Source organism: Tachyglossus aculeatus, chromosome 7 (assembly GCF_015852505.1).
Source record: "Tachyglossus aculeatus isolate mTacAcu1 chromosome 7, mTacAcu1.pri, whole genome shotgun sequence".
Taxonomy (NCBI): domain Eukaryota; kingdom Metazoa; phylum Chordata; class Mammalia; order Monotremata; family Tachyglossidae; genus Tachyglossus; species Tachyglossus aculeatus.
In genome coordinates this window covers 10,660,908-10,677,629 of record NC_052072.1, presented here as the reverse complement: position 1 = coordinate 10,677,629, position 16,722 = coordinate 10,660,908, and the positions used below count along the sequence as shown (strand labels likewise).

The window sequence follows — 16,722 nt, the reverse complement described above, 5'->3', positions numbered from 1 at the left end:
GGGAGACATTAAAATAAATTTTGGACAAAGGAAATAGAGGAAAAGAATATTTACAGAGGTTCTGTGGGGTCGGGGTGAGTTCAGCGCTTAATACAGTGCCTGGCACGTAGTAAGCACTTAAGAAATACCATAATTATTATTATCAAAGTAAACGGCCAAGAGCGTAGTGGATTCGGAGGGGAGGGAGGATAGGGGGAATGAGGGCTTATTCAGGAAGTCCTCTTGAGGATGTGATTTTCAGGGTGGGGGTTGAAGATAGAGAGAGTGGTAGACTGTCATATGAGAAGGTGCGGCGTCAATAAAATCAAAATATTACATGCTGTTCATTATGGAATCCATGTATGTTTGGAAAAAGGCACCCAAACATTTTCTTTAAAGCCTTAGGAATCTAATAGGCAATTCGTGGTAGTGTTCGATGTGCGTACGTTGTCTAGGGTGATCTAATCATAGAAGGTATTTGTATCATTAATTAAATGCTACCCACATGAGAAAGTACCGATGATTGAAGCAGCCAGCCTGTGATACGCTGTTTGCTTTATCCTGAGTACACGTGGAACTACCAGAGTTGCATTATATTTTCCCAAGTTTTTGGTACGGTCCTCTGCACACAGTAAGCGCTCAATAAATACCTCTGATTGATTGACTAAATGATTGAGTTGTGTGACGTGTATGTGGGGAGTTAAGTGTCCGACATGCAGCACACGATTAATCCATGCAACCGGCACAATCAATCAATCAATCAATCGTATTTATTGAGCACTTACTGTGTGCAGAGCACTGTACTAAGCTCTTGGGAAGTACAAGTCGGCAACACACAGAGACAGTCCCTACCCAACAGTGGGCTCACAGTCTAGAAGGGGGAGACAGAGAACAAAACCAAACATACTAACAAAATAAAATAAATAGAATAGATATGTACAAGATAAATAAATAAATAAATGGAGTAATAAATATGTACAAACACTTATACATATATACAGGTGCTGTGGGGAAGGGAAGGAGGTAAGATGGGGGGGATGGAGGAGGGGACGAGGGGGGAGAGGAAGGAAGGGGCTCAGTCTGGGAAGGCCTGTGGCATAATGGGAAAAGCAGGGCCCTGGGAGCCAGAGGACCTGGGTTCTAATCCCAGCTCTGCTAATTGCTTGCTATGTGACCTTGGGCAAGTCACTGCACTTCTCTGTGCCTCGACTGAACTGTAAAATGGGGATTAAATACTCGTTCTCTCTCCTACTTAGACTGTGAGCCCCATGTGGGATAGGCACTGTGGCCAACCTAATTTAACTTGAATCTACTTCAGTTCTTAGAATGGTGTTCGACTCCTAGTAATTGCTTAACAAATACCGCACACATATAAAAAAAGACACCCAGATGAGAAGAAGGAGATAAGCACTAAGGAGGCTGCCTCTCTTCAACACCTTTCCCTGATCTGGCCACTGACTCTGCAAAGCAGCTTCCTACCACCAGTGTGGCTCAGTGGAAAGAGCCCAGGCCTGAGAGTCAGGGGACGTGGGTTCTAATCCCTGCCCCGCCACTTGTCTGCTGGGCGACCTTGGACAAGTCACTTAACTTCTCTGTGTCTCAGTTATAATAATAATAATGGCATTTATTAAGCACTTACTATGTGCAAAGCACTGTTCTAAGTGCTGGGGAGGTTACAAGGTGATCAGGTTGTCCCACGTGGGGCTCACAGTCTTAATCTCCATTTTACAGATGAGGTAACTGAGGCACAGAGAAGTTAAGTGACTTGCCCAAAGTCACACAGCTGACAATTGGCAGAGCCGGGATTTGAACCCATGACCTCTGACTCCAAAGTCCGTGCTCTTTCCACTGAGCCACGCTGCTTCTCGATACAGTTATCTCACCTGTAAAATGGGGATTAAGACTTGGGACAACCTTATTACCTTGTATTACGTTAGAACAATGCTTTGCACATAGTAAGCGCTTAACAAATGCCATCGTTATTATTATTATTATTATTACCCCAACTCTTAGAACAGTGCTTGGCACATAGTAAGCGCTTAACAAATATCATCATTATTATTATAATTATTATAATAAGCAGCCCCACCAATCTGGAGCCAGAAGCAGGGCTGAAGGCAGAGATAGGGGAAGGGCTGCCTCTGCTGCTTGTCAGCTCCTTGATTGCAGAGATAACCAACTCTATTGTACTCTTTCAAGTGCCTAGTACAGTACTGAGCGCCTAGTAAGTGCTCAATAAATAGCAATCATTGCTTGATTCTTCTGCTGTGACCTATGGAGAGTAAGGTTATGTGGGTGAGCGTGTGTCTGTGTGTTTGGGTCGATGTAGCTGCATTCATTCATTCAATCATATTTACTGAGCACTTACTGTGTGCAGAGCACTGTACTAAGCACTTGGAGAGTACAATATAACAATAATATTAATTCACTCATTCAATCGTATTTACTGAGCACTGTGTGCAAAGCACTGTACTAACTGCTTGGAGAGTACAACAGAACAATAATATTAATTCATTCATTCAATCGTATTTACTGAGCGCTTACTATGTGCAGAGCACTGTACCAAGCGCTTGGAAGAGTACACTATAACAACAACATTAATTAATTCATTCATTCATATTTATTAAGTGCTTACAGCATGTAGAGCACCGTACTAAGCACATGGGAAAGTACAATGCAAAAATAAACTGTGACATTCCCTGCCCACAGCGAGCTCACAGTCTGGTGGAGGCTTGGGGAACAGACACACTCTGCCCACAACAAGCTTACAGTCTAGCTATTTGTGTATGTTTGTCTGGGAGTGTGTCTCCTTTCTGTTCTCTCTCTTTCACATCTCCTCTCTTGCTTTAGTTTCTCTTTTGTCCATTTCTCTTTCCTCCCTTATTCTCAACTCTCTTGATTCGCTCCTCTCTATTTCCTTCTCCTCTCTTTGCTGTCTTCCCTCTGTTCCTTCTGTCTCACTCTCTTCACTTGTTCTTCTACCTCGCCTCTCTTTCTCATTCCTGCCTTTCTCTCCCCTCCCAATTTGAACCACGGCCCCTATCCCCACTCATGCTCTATCTGCAAGAAATGAATAAATAACTCAATTTAATTTCCTTTCATTTTCTTCGATAACGAGGTTTCGGCTGCTAATTATTTTAGAAATAATTTATTAGCTATTTACAGCTTTTTAAAAACGGGGCCTAGTTGAGGGTGTATATAATCACCCAAGAGGGCCAATCTCAGGAAAAGGCTTGCCATGCCCATCTTCTGCAGAGAAGCAGCGTGGCCCAGTGGATAGGGTACGGGTCTGGGAATCAAAAGGACCTGGGTCATACTGGTTACGCACTAAGGAGGCTGCCTCTCTTCAGCCTCCATCAGCATCTTGCTCCCTGCTCTGGCCAGTGACTCCGGAAAGCAGCTTCCTACCACCAGTGCGGCTTAGCAGAAACAGCGTGGGCTTGGGAATCAGAGGATGTGGGTTCTAATCCCTGCCACAACTTCTCTGTGCCTCAGTTACCTCATCTGTAAAATGGGGATTAAGACTCTAACACTTGTCTGCTGGGTGACCTTAGGCAAGCCACTTAACTTCTCTGTGCCTCAGTTACCTCATCTGTAAAATGAGGATTAAGACGTGGGACAACCTTATTATCTTGTATCTACCCCAGTTCTTAGAACAGTGCTTGGCACATAGTAAGCGCTTAACAAACATCATCATTATTATTATAATTATTATAATAAGCAGCCCCACAAATCTGGAGCTGTGTGACCCTGGACAAGTCACTTAACTTCTCTGGGCCTCAGTTCCTTCATCTGTAAAATAGGGATTAAGACTGTAAACCCTATGTGAGACAAGGATTATGTCACAATCTGATTTGCCTGTATCCACCCCAGCATTTAGTACAGTACTGGCTCATAGAAAGTGCTTATTTAATATCTCGATTATCATCATTATTTTTATTATTACTATCTTCCTACTTTCTTCCAGTCTAACATGATCTTTTGCTTCACACCCCTATTATATTCATCATCATCATCATCAATCGTATTTATTGAGCGCTTACTGTGTGCAGAGCACTGTACTAAGCGCTTGGGAAGTACAAGTTGGCAACATATAGAGACAGTCCCTACCCAACAGTGGGCTCACAGTCTAAAAATATTAGAGGGCAAATATTCTTGCCCTTGCTACTAGAGCATGGACTTCTCAGTCCCATTCTCTCTTTGCCAGAGCAACTCCATGCTCATGATCAGAATCTACATAATGCCAATTAAATCCTTTATTTAGATGGGGAGGGGGAGCGCTCTGCTTTTAACCCATGACTTGAGTGGTGACACGCATCAGAAACCTAGTTATAATGGCTGTTCCACTGAGTCCCGGGGATTTATATTTTCTTTCTGCCTCAAAGAAAAACTTGACCATCTTTCTTTAATGCTATCAACCTGGAAGCTTGACAGTAAGGATTAAAAATTGCTCCTTCCTTCCCACTTGGTTATTGGAAAGGTTCTGAAAGGTAATCAGTCTTGTGAAGTTACACTTTACAGTCTGCATAAAAATGCCATGATTTCCCTTCCTCTCCCCAACCTAATTGAAAGTGCATAATATCACACAGCTGGGGAAATGTAAACTGTAAACATACGCAATATATCATGCGATCCCACGAAAACTGGTTACTAATGGGCACTGGGTGGCTGTCGGCACCAAAAGAAATCTGGAACAGAAGTCTATTTTTCGTTTTGGAATAAGAGCTCTTTGTGACCGCCAAATTCTTTTTCCCCAACCTCCCCAATCCAACATATGCTTGGATCTCGCATCATGCGGGTTTTCACTACACTTTGTGGATAGAACATTAATAGGGAATTGAGGTACACGCTTAGGATCACAGGTGTCTAAACTGGCTAGAATATGTTGTGGTCTGGGGGTTGGAATTACACACACGTGCCTGATACTGGTCAAGGTTTTTCTGGACGTGGAGGTTCATTTAGAACATGACTCCCGTGTTGCAAGGGAACTGAGTGAACACCAGAATTGGGGCAAAGGTGGTAGGGGTGTTCCTTGTATATATTTGCAAGATATTCTTAAGCCCAACTAAATAAAGGCATAAATGAGCACTAACAGTCTTCTAAGAACCTGAGGTGGAGAGGGTGAGATGGGAGTATTACAGGCTGATCCATGGCTTCTTTGTCCTCGTGTGGACTCAGGGGAGGGATGGCAAAAAGCCCAGGGTCCTTAGGGGCTGGAATCCAGGGGGAGGAAGAAATGCTGAGATTTGGGTTGTTTTGTGGTAGTACTTATTACAGTGATTTGCCACAGTTAGTGCTTAATAAACATGATTGAATGAATCATCATCATCAATTGTATTTATTGAGCGCTTACTGTGTGCAGAGCACTGTACTAAGCGCTTGGGAAGTACAAGCTGGCAACATATAGAGACAGTCCCTACCCAACAGTGGGCTCACAGTCTAAAAGGGGGAGACAGAGAACAAAACCAAACATACTAACAAAATAAAATAAATAGAATGAATGATAGGGTGAAGGTAGGATCTCTTGGAAATAAAGCTCTGTCCACCTTCTTATGTGGTTGCTACATGAATGCAAACACACCCCTCCACCCCCACCCCTCCAAACACATACACTTACATTCATATAGTCTGGGGGTTGACTGGTGCGGGGAGAGATTGGGGAAATTTGGGTACTGAGGATTAAATTCTAGATCTCTGAAGTTTTGACAGAATCCATTTCTGTGCATCATTTTTAGGTGCAAATCTCAGGATTGCTGGCTTAAAGTTCATCCAAGCAACACCATTTCTCCACGGCAGGCTCTACTCTGCTTCCATTAAAATACAAAGTGAATTGCAGGTGGCCGACATCAAGGCTAGCTCACCAGACAACATTACCTGTCCGCGGGCATCTGGGGTTGGTACGGTTTGTTGATCTTGGCATAGAGCCCCTCCAAATGATCCCTGTCTGGTGACACTGGAGCACCAGCTCGTGGATAGACCAGAGTCCCTGCCACAGGGGGTGACGAAGGCCTGTAGATCCTGTCTGGAGCATACGTTTCCCGGAAATGGTTCACTCGGGCATAATTGGGGTCCATTTCATCATCATCCATATCGTGCTCTCCCGGGCTACTAGAATAATCCGTGAGACCTCTTGCCTGTTTTTCCCTTAGCTCTTGATGCTTTGCTCCAATCCTAAAACAAACAGAATAAATAATCCTATCATAATCAACAATATCAAGAGAATTTACTGATTGTCCTTAAGGGACACATAAGAGAGGCCAAAGACAAAATCCCTTCCCTTGAGGAGCTCATATAATAGTGGGGGAAACGGTAGAAAAAACAGATGAAAATGTCATAGTTATGAGTGAGGATATAAATGAGAGATTCAGATGGCCAGCCCAATACTACATTTTCAAACCAAAAAATACACGAGAACCGAGGAGGCTGATGAGAAGGATGAGAAGCAGTGTGGTCTAGTGGAAAGAGCAAGGGCCTGGGGATTGGAAGGATCTGGGTTCTAATGCTGGCTAAGCCACTTATCTACTGGGTGACTTGCCAGGGTTACCTCACCTGTAAGAGGGGGATTAAGACTGTGAGCCCCATGTGGTACATGGACTGTGTCCAAACTGATTAGCTTGTATCTACCCAGTGCTTAGTACAGTGTCTGGCACACAATAAGAGCTTAACAAGTAACATAAAACACCATAAAAAAGGAGGAGTAAAACTCAGTGAATACTTTTGGGTGAAATAACTTCCTAGGAGGGCTTTAAAAGTGGAGAGGGATGTTATTTGATGTGAAGCTGGGGGTGAGGGAAGAGACACTGCAGAAAGGAGGAAGACACGAGCAATGGGAATCAGAAGTCTTGGGTTTTAATCTCAGCTCTGCCATTTGCCTGCTGGATGACCTTAGGTATGTCATTTAATTTCTCCATACCTCAGTTTCCGAATCTGTAAAAATGGGGATAACAATGATAATAAAGATTGTGGTATTTGTTAAGCACTTACTATGTGCCAAGCACTGTTCTAAGCACTGGGGTAGATACAAGGTAATCAGGTTGTCCCACATGGGGCCCACAGTCGTAACCCCCATTTTACAGATGAGGGAAGTGAGGCACAGAGAAGTTAAGTGACTTGCCCAAGGTCACAAAGCAGACAAGTGGCAGAGTCAGGATTAGAACCCATGACCTCTGCCTCCCAAGCCCCGGCTCTTTCCAGTAAGCCATGCTGAGATACCTGCTCTCCCTCCCTCTTAGACAGTGAGCTCCAAGTGGGAAAGGGACAACCTGATTATCTTGTATCTACTCCAGTGTTTTGAATAGTACTTGGTACTTAACCAATACCACTATTAGTATTATTATTAGTTCCTTGCTCTCATTATTTATAATCCATTCCATCGTATTTATTGAGCACTTACTGTGTGCAGAGCATTGTACTAAGCGCTTCGGAAGTACAAGTCGGCAATATATGGAGATGGTCCCTACCCAACAACAGGCTCACAGTCTAGAAGTCTATAATAATAATATCAAGGAACATTAATTATTATTAACCAATACCACCATTATTATTTGTTCCTTGCTCTCATTATTTATAATAATAATAATATCAGGGAATATTAATTATTATTATTATTAGTTCCTTGCTCTTTTTGTTTATTATAACAATATTAATATCAAGGAACAGTTAAGGGAGTTGGCTTGGAGGGAATTCATTCATTCATTCAATCATATTTATTGAGCGCTTACTGTGTGCAGAGAACTGTACTAAGCGCTTGGGAAGGACAAGATGGCAACGTATGGAGACGGTCCCTACCCAACAAGGGGCTCACAGTCTAAAAGGGGGAGACGGACAACAAAACAAAACATGTAGACAGGTGACAGAACATGCAGATGGGTGGAAGGAAGACCATTATAGAGAAAAGAAGGAGAAGAGCATGGAGAGAGCTCAAGACCCTTGTGGTTGACAAATAATAATAATAATAATAATGGCATTTATTAAGCGCTTACTATGTGCAAAGCACTGTTCAAAGCGCTGGGGAGGTTACAAGGTGATCAGGTTGTCCCACAGGGGGCTCACAGTCTTAATCCCCATTTTACAGATGAGGTAACTGAGGCACAGAGAAGGTAAGTGACTTGCCCACAGTCACACAGCTGACAAGTAGCAGAGCCGGGATTTGAACCCATGACCTCTGACTCCCAAGCCCGGGCTCTTTCCATTGAGCCACGCTGCTTCTACAAAGATACAATCGCATACTGGCATCCAAAAGAGACGACACACATGGGAAGCAGTGTGGTCTAATGGGTAGAGCACGGGCCTAGGAGTCAGAAGGACCTGGGTTCTAATCCCACCTCCATCACTTGTCTGCTCTGTGACCCGAGGGCAAGTCACTTCACTTCTCCGTGCTTCAGTTACCTCATCTGCAAAATGAAGATTAAGACTGAGAGCCCCAAGTGGGATGTGCACTATGACCAGTCTGACTAGCTTGTGACTATCCCAGTGCTTACTTAGTACAGTGCCTGGGGCATAATAATAATAATAATAATAATGTTGGTATTTGTTAAGCGCTTACTATGTGCAAAGCACTGTTCTAAGCGCTGGGGGGGATACAAGGTGATCAGGTTGTCCCACGTGGGACTCACAATCTTAATCCCCATTTTACAGATGAGGAAACTGAGGCACAGAGAAGTTAGGCGACTCGCCTATAGTCGCACAACTAACATGGCAGAGCTGGGATTCGAACCCATGACCTCTGACTCCCAAGCCCGTGCTCTTTCCACTGAGCCACGCTGCTTCTCTAGTAAGCTTCTCATAGTAAGCACTTAACAAGTATCACCACCAAAAAGAAAAATCACCCCACCTTTTGTATGTTTTTTCCGCAAACTCTATAATTATCCAACCCTTGTTCACTGTAGAACCTCACCAGTGTAGTGCAGTGCTCTGCACACAGTAAGCGCTCAATAAATACGATTGAATGAATGAATGAATTCCATTTTAGGGCCCTGCCTCTGATCCCTTGGATGGACTGTTTAGAAAACATGGGCATTTTGCCATGCTGCTCCCTGATGACAAGGATGATTGCAGAGTGCAAGGGGCAGGTTTGCATTAAGGCTTGCTCAGTCAGTACGTGAAACTTTTGGGTGAAGCGTATGCTGCTCTGTGATCATTCAGAAACTCTTCTCGGCACAGCTTAAAATTTCTAACTAAATCCCAGACGCTTCAAATAATTTCCCCATTTGGCCACGTCATCTTCTCTGTATTTTTCTAAGGAAGTAAGTTGCAAAAAACTGGATTAAGTAGAATAAGAAATGCAGACAGCTTGGGTGTTACAGGCAGTGGGACCAGACAGGCAATTTACAAGAGATTAAATGTATTTTTTTTTTTTTTTGGTTACATGCACGGGGGGCAGTGTGCTCCACTATATAGGGGCTAGGGACAAAGTCAAACAGGGAGGAAATTAATAGAATTCTGACAGAGATGAATTGGCACGTATAAGTGAATTAAAGACTATTACTGGCAAGACTCCACTGTGATAAAGCCTTAAGTGGTATTACAAAATGTGGCTGCTAATCGGTGCCATTGTGTAATCTTTTGGGAACAAGGATAGAAAAACACACTGGAGTGGATTTAAATCCATTTGGATTTTGCTGATTTGACATTTACTCTAGAAATTTACCAGATCTTGGAAAATTTCCTCTGTTGGCTAAAATGCAAAAGCCCCTCTGGCACACTGTATAAAGAGGATAAAGCAGTGAGCAGTACCAGGAAATCAGCAGCCAAACTATAATACTGCATGAGTGAAGTACACTGAAGAGAGTAGGAAAGGAAAATTAGGAGATTGGGATGAGTACAAGAGAAATATGAGGAGAAAATGGCAAAACTAGGGTAGGGGGAAAGAAACAAGGACAAGGAGCTGCAGGAAATGTGTCCATTAAATTGTTATACTGTACTCGCCCAAGCACTTAGTACAGTGCGTGGCACACAGTAAGTGCTCAATAAATACAACTAGCTGACTGGCTGAGACCAGAGGATGCAGGGAGCTGTCAGGCCACAGGGCTTTCCAGAAGAATCTGGACTTCACTGTCTGATGGAGATTATTTTCCTTAATATTTTTCATCAAAAAGTACACTCTTGTCACCTCCTTTGGCACAAGAAACTATGAGTGGCACTGAGTGTGATAATAATAAGATTAATAATAATGATAACGATAAGCGGTTTTCACTATGCACTTTCATTCAATCGTATTTATTGAGCGCGTACTGTGTGCAGAGCACTTTACTAAGCACTTGGGAAGTACAAGTTGGCAACATATAGAGACGGTCCCTACCCAACAATGAGCTCACAGTCTACAAGGGGGAGACAGACAATGAAACAAAGCGTGAGGACAGGTGTCAAATCATCAGAATAAAGTAAAGGTAGATGCACATCATTAACAAAATAAACAGAATAGCAAATATGTACAAGTAAAATAAATAGAGTAATAAATCTGTACAAACATATATACAGGTGCTGTGGGGAGGGGAAGGAGGTAGGGTGGGGGATGGGGAGGAGGAGAGGAAAAAGGGGGATCAGTCTGGGAAGGCCTCTTGGAGGAGGTGAGCTCTCAGTAGGGCTTTGAAGGGAGGAAGAGAGCTAGCTTGGCGGATGTGCAGAGGGAGGGCATTCCAGGCCAGAGGGAGGACGTGGGTCGGGGGTCGATGGCGGGACAGGCGAGAACGAGGTACAGTGAGGTGGTTAGCGGCAGAGGAGCGGAGGGTGCGGGCTGAGCTGGAGAAGGAGAGAAAGGAGAAGAGGTTGGAGGGGGCGAGGTGATGGACAGCCTTGAAGCCAAGAGTGAGGAGTTTTTGCTTGATGCGTAGGTTGACAGGCAGCCACTGGAGATTTTTGAGGAGGGGAGTAATATGATCAGAGCGTATCTGCACAAAGATGATCTGGGCAGCAGCATGAAGTATAGACTAAAGTGGGGAGAGAAAGGAGGATGGGAAATCAGAGAGGAGGCTGATGCAGTAATCCAGTCGGGATAGGATGAGAGATTGAACCAGCAAGGTAGCGGTTTGGATGGAGAGGAAAGGGCGGATCTTGGCAACGTTGTGGAGGTGAGACCAGCAGGTTTTGGTGACGGACTGGATGTGTGGGGTGAATGAGAGAGCGGAGTCAAGGGTGACACCACGGTTGTGGGCTTGTGAGACAGGAAGGATAGTATTCATTCAATCGTATTTATTGAGCACTTACTGTGTGCAGAGCACTGTACTAAGCGCTTGGGAAGTACAAGCTGGCAACATATAGAGACAGTCCCTACCCAACAGTGGGCTCAACAGTGGCTGACTGGCTAGAAGTCTAGAAGATCACCTTGTAGCCTCCCCAGTGCTTAGAACAGTGCTTTGCACCTAGTAAGCGCTCAATAAATGCCATTATTATTATTATTATTAATGAGTGCTCAGTAAGTAGCAATATGAAAAAACAACCCCTTCCTCCATGCACCCACGGTGACATCCACAGGGGTCGGTATAGTAGTGCTGTATACAGTGAAGGGAAAGTCAGGTAGAGGGCACGGCTTGGGAGGGAAGATAAGGAGCTCAGTCTTGGACATATTGAGTTTTAGATGGCGGGCAGACATCCAGGTGGAGATGTCCTGAAGGCAGGAGGAGACACAAGCCTGAACGGAGGGAGAGAGAGCAGGGACAGAAATGTAGATTTGGGTGTCATCAGCGTAGAGATGATAGTTCAAGCCATGGGAGCAAAGGAGTTCACCAAGGGAGTGAGTGTAGATAGAGAACAGAGGGGGACCAAGAACTGACCCTTGAGGAACCCCTATAGTAAGGGGATGGGAGGGGGAGGAGGAGCCCACAAAGGAGATTTACTTACTTACTTGGCACTTAGTATGTGCCAAGCACTGTACTAAGCACTGAGGCAGATAAAAGATAACAAAGTTGGGGTCAGTTTCTTTCCCACATGAGGCTCACAGTCTAACTCGGAGGAAGAATAGGTACTGAACCCTCATTTTGCAGATGAGGAAGCTGAAGCACTGAGTAATTAAGTGATTTGCCCAAGGTGACAGAGTAGGCAAATGGTGGAACTGGGATTAGAAGCCAGGTTCTCAGGCTGTCATTCATTCAATCATATTTAGTGAGCACTTACTGTGTGCAGAACACTGTACTAAGTGCTTGGAAAGAACAGTTTAGTTATGGAGAGAGACAATTCCTGCCCACAGAGGGCTTGCAGTCTAGAAGGGGGAAGGAAGACATCAAAATAACTAAACAGGCATCAATATAAATAAACAGAATTATAGATATATACATAAGTTCTGTGGGGTGGGGGGGGAGAGCAAAGGAAGCAAGTCAAGGTGATGTGGAAGGGAAGGGGAGCTGAGGAAAAGAGGGGCTTAGTTTGGGAAGGCCTCTTGGAGGAGGTGAGTCTTCAGCAGGGCTTTGAAGGGGGGGAAGAGTGATTGTTTGGAGGATTTGAGGAAGGAGGGCATTCCAGGCCAGAGGTAGGATGTGGGCCAGGGGTTGACAGCGGGATAGGTGAGAATGAGGCACAGTGAGGAGGTTAGCACCAGAGGGGCGGAGTGTGTGGACTGGAATGTAGAAGGAGAGAAGGGAGGTGAGGTAAGAAGGGGCAAGTTGATAGAGAGCTTTGAAGCCAATAGTGAGGAGTTTTTGTTTGATGTGGAGGTTCATTCATTCATTCATTCATTCAGTTGTATTTATTGAGCACTTACTGTGTGCAGAGATCTGTACTGTTTGGAAAATACATTTCAGTGACAAAGACAGACTATCTCTGCCCACAACAGGCTCACACTCTAGAAAGGGGGAAGGAGCCCCAAGGAGCTTACATTCTAATGGAGTAGACAGACAAAAAAGATTTACTGGAGGTGAAAGCCAGAAGAAGACTAAGAATAGAGCAGGAACCAATGCCAATACATCAAGATGAAACAGCAGAGCAAATATTTCAAGTGTGAAGAGAAATATATACATACACGTATATAACTGTGGTATTTGTTTAAGTGCTTACTCTGTGCCCAGCACTGTACTAAGCACTGGGGTGGATATAAAATAGTCCAGTCCCACATGGGGTATACAGTAGGAGAGAGAATAGGCATTGAATCCCCATTTGGTAGATAAGGGAATTGAGACACAGAGAAGCTAAGTGACTTGCCCAAAGTCACACGGCAGGTATATGGGAGAGCCAGGATTAGAACCCAGGTTCTTTGATTTCTAGGCCAGTGCTCTTTCCATTAGGCCATACTGCTTCATTATATTTTACACACACTTATATATGCATATTCATATATATATATGTTCATATATGTATATCTATGTGCCTCTCTCTCTCTCTCTCTCTCTCTCTCTCTCTCTCTCTCTCTCTCTCGTCATGACTAGGCTGGGTCTCATCTGTTGTTTCTGATGGGGAACTCCTTCAGGAACCATACTTTGTTTCTTCTCTTTTTCAGTAGAAGACTGCTCTTCCACTCATTTTATTTTTAAAACTATCACACCGTTTTTAAAAGTTGAAAACATTTTTGAAAGTGAAATCTTCCAAGGCATTTCCTCCCTTAGCCAAACGAGAACCTGGGAGTTTCTGTCTGTGAAGGAAAGTTATTAAAGATAGAAAAGGAATAAGGTAAGGCTGTAGGATGAAACCAACATCTAGGCTCTACCAAGCCTCTACAAATGAAATTAAATATAAGAAACAAGTATTGCTTTTCCCTTCGTAGGGCGCAAACCATAAACTGTCCCAAGCACAAAGGAGTAATTAGTGAACATAAAACTATGCAAAAGGAAGCATCCCTCTCCAAAAAGTTTTGAGAGAAAGATTATGCAGCAGGAAATGATGGGAGGGGCATGAGTAGTCCTTTCCATAAAACTTTGCCCTAAATCGGTGAATGTTTGCTAGGTATAATTTTAGAGTGAGTGACAAATTGGTCTATTTTTGCAACGAATCAATCTGTCCAGAAGCATAACATGGGGAGGCTCAATGGTGAGAGGGTGCTTACTGCTCTTGTAAGAGAGGGTTGTGTTTAGTTGGAAGCACAACAAAAGACAAATACACTTTCACACACTAGTATGTTTTGATTACTTATTGCATGCAGAGCACTGTACTAATAATTTGGGACAATATGATAAATATTGACAATATGATGTGATCCCTGCCTTCAGGGAACTGAGAAATGTGCATGGGAGACAGCATGAGCTACTACTACAACTGTTGCACTGTACTCTCCCAAGCATTTAGCACAGTGCTCTGCACACAGTAAGGGCTCAATAAATATGACTGATTGATACTATTACTACTACTACTTCTACTTCTAATGGCATTTGTAAAGGACTTACTATGTGCCAAGTGCTGTTCTAAATGCTGGGTAGAACAAGATAAGCAGGTCAGACACAGTCTCTGTCCCACAAGGGGCTCACAATCTAAGGGCAATGGACAACAGGTATTTCACCCCCACTTTACAGATTAGGAAACTGAGGAATAGAGTGCCAATGGACTTACCCAAGGTCACACAGCAGACAAATGGCAGAGCCTGATTAGAACCCACATCTTCTGACTCCCAAACCCTTGCTCCTTCAACGAAACCATGCTGCTTCCCATTGGTCTCATTGTTGTTTGCTCGCCATCATCCCCAGGGTGCCTTCAACAGAAAATCACCCTGCTGAAAAATGGAATATTTCATCTACCCTACAATGGGTTGCATTTACCCATTTATGGCAAGGTCCACATTACAGCGATTTCAAAAATACAACAGAGAAAGGGAAGTTGCGATAAACTGTTCACAGACTTGTCATCTTTGTCTTAGTGGCTTTCTTAGTCATCAAGCATACCAAGGGCTTTGAAATCCTCTGAAGAAAGATGCATGGAATGAAGCAGCATGGCTTAGTGGAAAGAGCACGGGTTAGGGATTTGGAGGACATGGGTTCTAATACAGGCTCCTCCACTTGTCTGCTGTGTGACCTTAGGCAAGCCACATAACCTCTCTGTGCCTCAGTTACCTCATCTGTAAAATGCAGATTAAGACTGTGAGCCCCACGTGGGACAACCCGATTACCTAGTCTCTACCCTAGTGCTTAGAACAGTGCTTGGCACATAGTAAGAACTTGACAAATACCATACTTATTATTATCATTTTTTATGATTACCACCTTACTTTGTGCCCACCCACCCACTTCCAATATAGTTCAGTCTTCCCTGACTCTTCCACAGACCCTGAGTATTTCCAATAATAATAATAATAATGATGGCATTTATTAAGCACTTACTATGTGCAAAGCACTGTTCTAAGCACTGGGGAGGTTACAAGGTGATCAGGTTGTCCCACAGCGGGCTCACAGTCTTCATCCCCATTTTACAGATGAGGTAACTGAGGCCCAGAGAAGTTAAGTGACTTGCCCAAAGTCACACAGCTGACAACTGGCAGAGCCGTAATTTGAACCCATGACTCTGACTCCCAAGCCCGGGCTCTTTCCAATGAGCCATGCTGCTTCTCAATACTTCATTTCATATTAATCTCTTGGCAGATGAAATAGTTATCCCTCTGAACCATTGTTGTACAATTTATCAGGAGGTCTCTCTGTGGGGAGGACATGACAATCTTTGAAAATGGATGTTTGGGAGCTAAAGGATCTCTTGAAGGAGAAAAACAGTGTAGGGCTGGGGTTTTTTTTAGTATTATTTTTTTGGCATTATTGTTGTCTGTCTAGAAAATTAGCTTCTTGAGTTGTTTCAGTTCAGAGTGCAGTATCAGGGTAAAAAGGCATTTAGTAAATATGGAAACCAAGCCTCTCACTATTCTGTGAGCATGTAAGGCCCAATAAATGGCACAAAGATAATGATTTGTGTGCGCTGACAACAGTGTGGTCTCACTCACAGCAGCGTGATCAATTTCAGCTCCTTTCAAAATATAGAAGAATTGAGCTCATATTTGTTGCTGCTGTTCCTGCTGCCAGGACAACCTAGGAGGTGACTGTGGGAGAGGACTGGGGAGACTTTAAAGGGGTTGGGAGCATTTGAATGTAAAAGACGCATGGCAAAGGACTGCCTTAGTTCAAGGTAGAACTTGAGAAGCAGCATGGCTTAATGGAAAGAGCATGGTTTTGGGAGTCAGAGGTCTTGGGTTCTAATCTCGGCTCTGCCACTTGTCAGCTGTGTGACTTTGGGCAAGTCACTTAACTTCCAGTGCTTAGAACAGTACTCTGCACATAGTAAGCGCTTAACAAATGCCATTACTATTATTATTTATTAATCTCTGCACCTCAGTTCCCTCATCTGGAAAATGGGGATTAAGACTGTGAGCCCGATGTGACCAACCTAATTACCTTGTATCTACCCCAGAGCTTAGAACAGTGCTTGGCACATAGTAAGCGCTTCACAAATACCAGCATTATTATTATTATTATTATTAAGGGGAAATTTTAGAAACTCCTGTACAACTTTCTTTTTGGATGGTACAAAACATTTGTCCTCCAATCAATCCCATCTCAACAACAAAGGCCGCAATTAGGTCAACTACAATTTTCTTTTGTTCTAGGTGCGTTACTCTGCTCCTGAAACTTCTCTTAATGTTAAGGTTTCCCTGCTGCCTGCTGGGCCTGCTTCAGAACAACAATTCCTTCCTTTATTCTACTGACCAGTCAATACCAGGTTCCATGCAATTCTTTGTGATCAATGTTTCATCTTTACAGAATGAAGCTATTTTCGGTGCATTAATATTTTTCATTTCTCTTTCACTCTTGTCTTGGAGTCTATAACATTCTCTGAATGATCTTTCTT

The 16,722-nt window shown here is 43.6% G+C and overlaps 1 protein-coding gene across 1 annotated transcript in view; it reads right to left on the bottom strand.

Annotated features, from left to right (window-relative positions):
* The window catches only part of PARD3B (par-3 family cell polarity regulator beta), a 994,526-nt gene that overhangs the window by 197,891 nt on the left and 779,913 nt on the right, over positions 1–16,722 (bottom strand). Inside the window, exon 20 of the mRNA XM_038749054.1 lies at positions 5,854–6,150. Within this exon, the coding sequence (XP_038604982.1) occupies positions 5,854–6,150 (297 nt within the window). The remainder of the gene's footprint in view (positions 1–5,853; positions 6,151–16,722) is intronic.